This window comes from Wasmannia auropunctata, unplaced genomic scaffold, assembly GCF_000956235.1.
Source record: "Wasmannia auropunctata unplaced genomic scaffold, wasmannia.A_1.0 LD336106.1, whole genome shotgun sequence".
Lineage (NCBI taxonomy): Eukaryota > Metazoa > Arthropoda > Insecta > Hymenoptera > Formicidae > Wasmannia > Wasmannia auropunctata.
The window spans coordinates 2,870,518-2,873,214 of NW_012026784.1; the positions used below are offsets into that span (position 1 = coordinate 2,870,518).

Below are 2,697 nucleotides of genomic sequence, written 5' to 3' on the forward strand. Positions count from 1 at the left end.
ATGTGTGTGTGTGTGTGTGTGTGTGTGTGTGTGTGTGTGTGTGAACACACGCATACACACACACACATACACAAATTTTGTAGAAAGAGTTACAAATCCACAAAATCAGAAGCCAGACATAGCGGCCATCGAAGCATTCTGCGTGATGCTTACTAAAGAAACAGAGGGTATACAAATAGGCATCAAATTATTGGCAACGCAAATTCAGTCACTCAGTGAATCAGAAGCATTGCAAGCACTTTCAGTACGTTGTCTTTACATATTTTACAACACTTTAATATTTTATTGGAATTAAAAAGAAACATACATTTAAATTAAATTATTAATGTAACTTCTATAGTTGATAAATAGGCTTAAATATTTAAATTTAATAATAAGTTTATTAGTAATAATAATAATAATAATAATAATAATAATAATAATAAGTTTAAATAAGTTTAATAACAATATTATTAATGAAATATTTATTAGAAATTCTATGTTATTTCTAAAATTAATATGAATAAAATTTTAAGGCAATATATAAAGCTTAATGAAGTAATAGAAAATAATATAAAGAATAACATAGAGAATAATATACAGGCTAATACTTTTTGATTTTAACAAGATTTTGACAACTCAATTTACAAAATTTTACACACAACACATAACACTTGTACATGTAGATTTTTATTTTTTCAGTTATTAGATACTTGTATGAAGAGATGTGGCCCATTATTTCATGCAGAAGTTGGTAAATTCCGTTTTCTTAATGAGATGATAAAATTGGTCTCGCCGAAATATTTAGGTAATCGCACTACAGCTAATGTACGACAAAAAGTTCTGCAACTTCTTTATGCGTGGATCAAAGAATATCCTCGCGAATCAAAAATTAAGGAAGCTTATGAGATGTTGAAGAAGCAAGGAGTCATTGAGGTTATTTTTGTCAATTACTATATTTGTGTGTAATTTGACAATTATGTTTGCAGATATATTACTATTTTTCTTACATGGTAATATTAAAAACAAAATTCAGTTAATCTTTTATTTCAAGGTGCTAGATAGCTTGTTAGAGCAGTTACTTGTTAAAAACAACTTGGAATTCCCAGTTTTATCATTTTATATACAGAGTTCAAACATTAATGATATATTCTAATTGGTAAAAATAAAAAAGTATGAACATAGACCAGAAACTATTTTTTATTTACAGTAAAATTAATTTAACAGTGGCAGAGAAAAATCAATTACATGCATTTGACTTGCATGTTACCTTGATTTAAATCTGAATTTTTAATTGTATATCATCTCAAAATTCTTGTTTATAATACTCGCGCCTATAATACTTCTTTGGTTGTTACTGTGGAAATGTTTCAAAATCAGATTGTCGCTTTGTGACAAAATTCAGAATATTTTAGAAATGTTTGAATGTTTTCAACAAACATCATAAGATATCGAGCATTGCTACAGAAGAAAATCAGCAATTTCTTTAACGTATTTCTTTAAAGTATTTTTGCTATAATGCTCTTATGGATATAAAATATTTATAATTCAGAAAGAATATGTTTTTGAATCCATGTTTATAATTTTTTTTATTCTTATAGTAAATAGAATGTTTTTAATATTTGGTTGTTTATGTAAACTTAGCATTATATAGCATTTATTTAAAAAATCACCCCAACCTTACAGCTTTTTTTTTAAGTCTGGAAATGTTAAAATATTTTGAAAATTATATAAGAAATATTTAAGATACAAGGAATTGTAGGGTTGTAGTTAAATTAAAAAATTAATCTAATAGTGATAACAGTTTAACTTCGGATGGAATTCTCAGTATTATATGAAGGTCAAGTTGAATTTTTTAAATAAAAATTCCTATTTTTTTATCGTCGATTTTTACCGACACTCGAGACCTTTTCAAAACTTGTTCTAAGATTATCAATTAAATACTTTTTAGTTATTGATCTGAATATTTGACATGGTCGGCATTAGTATCATCAAAGTTATGGAGATACCAGTCTGATTTGCATTATGCGTATATTTACGCGCGTGCCTCTTGTACCTGTTTGATTAAATTTATGTTATGAAGAACTACAGCAAATATGAAAAAGAAAATATGATCTGCAAATAAAGTTTTGAAATATTGTTATTGTATTGTGAGATTGTGCTTTATATAATTGTTTAAATTAAAATACTCTTTTTTTTTAATTAAAATACTCTCTTTTGAAAATAACTCGTCCAAGATTTTAGATGTTTCAGATGGTTCGCACAAAATAATTCCATTTGTGGAAAAAAGCTGCAATTAATGTTTTTATTATTTATTTCAGATTAAAGAAGCTGTAATTTCTTTGTAACAAATTTATATTGGATTTCCTTTAACTTGAGCATTTGTACAAAATGCAAATTACATTCTTTTTTTGAAAAGCAACTATATGTTTCCTTTACACCGATTGTTTTTCCTTATTCTATGTATAAAAGTATTAAGATATGATTGCTAAATATGCCAAAATAAAGTACAAAATATCTCGTAAATGATTTTTTTTTTTTTTATAAAATTACCTGAATACTTTTATATGTAGAATAATTAAAAGTATCACATTATATATATGGGCTATTCCACGTGAAGCGGATCAGTCATCTCTCAGAAATTTTTTAAATTTTGCACAAAGGTAGTACTTTGGGAGATAGAATTTTGTGCCAAAGGATTTTTTTCTTATTGCAAAA

At 26.1% G+C, this 2,697-nt stretch overlaps 1 protein-coding gene across 1 annotated transcript; it reads left to right on the forward strand.

Moving 5' to 3' along the window:
- The first annotated feature begins 46 nt into the window (after nt 1–46).
- LOC105452412 (ADP-ribosylation factor-binding protein GGA3) lies at nt 47–2,401 on the forward strand. The gene is made up of 3 exons (XM_011693478.1): nt 47–244; nt 682–915; nt 2,301–2,401. Exons 1-3 carry the CDS (start codon nt 146–148, stop codon nt 2,325–2,327), a joined length of 360 nt encoding a protein of 119 aa, XP_011691780.1. The 5' UTR covers nt 47–145; the 3' UTR covers nt 2,328–2,401.
- The last annotated feature ends 296 nt before the right edge of the window (nt 2,402–2,697 follow it).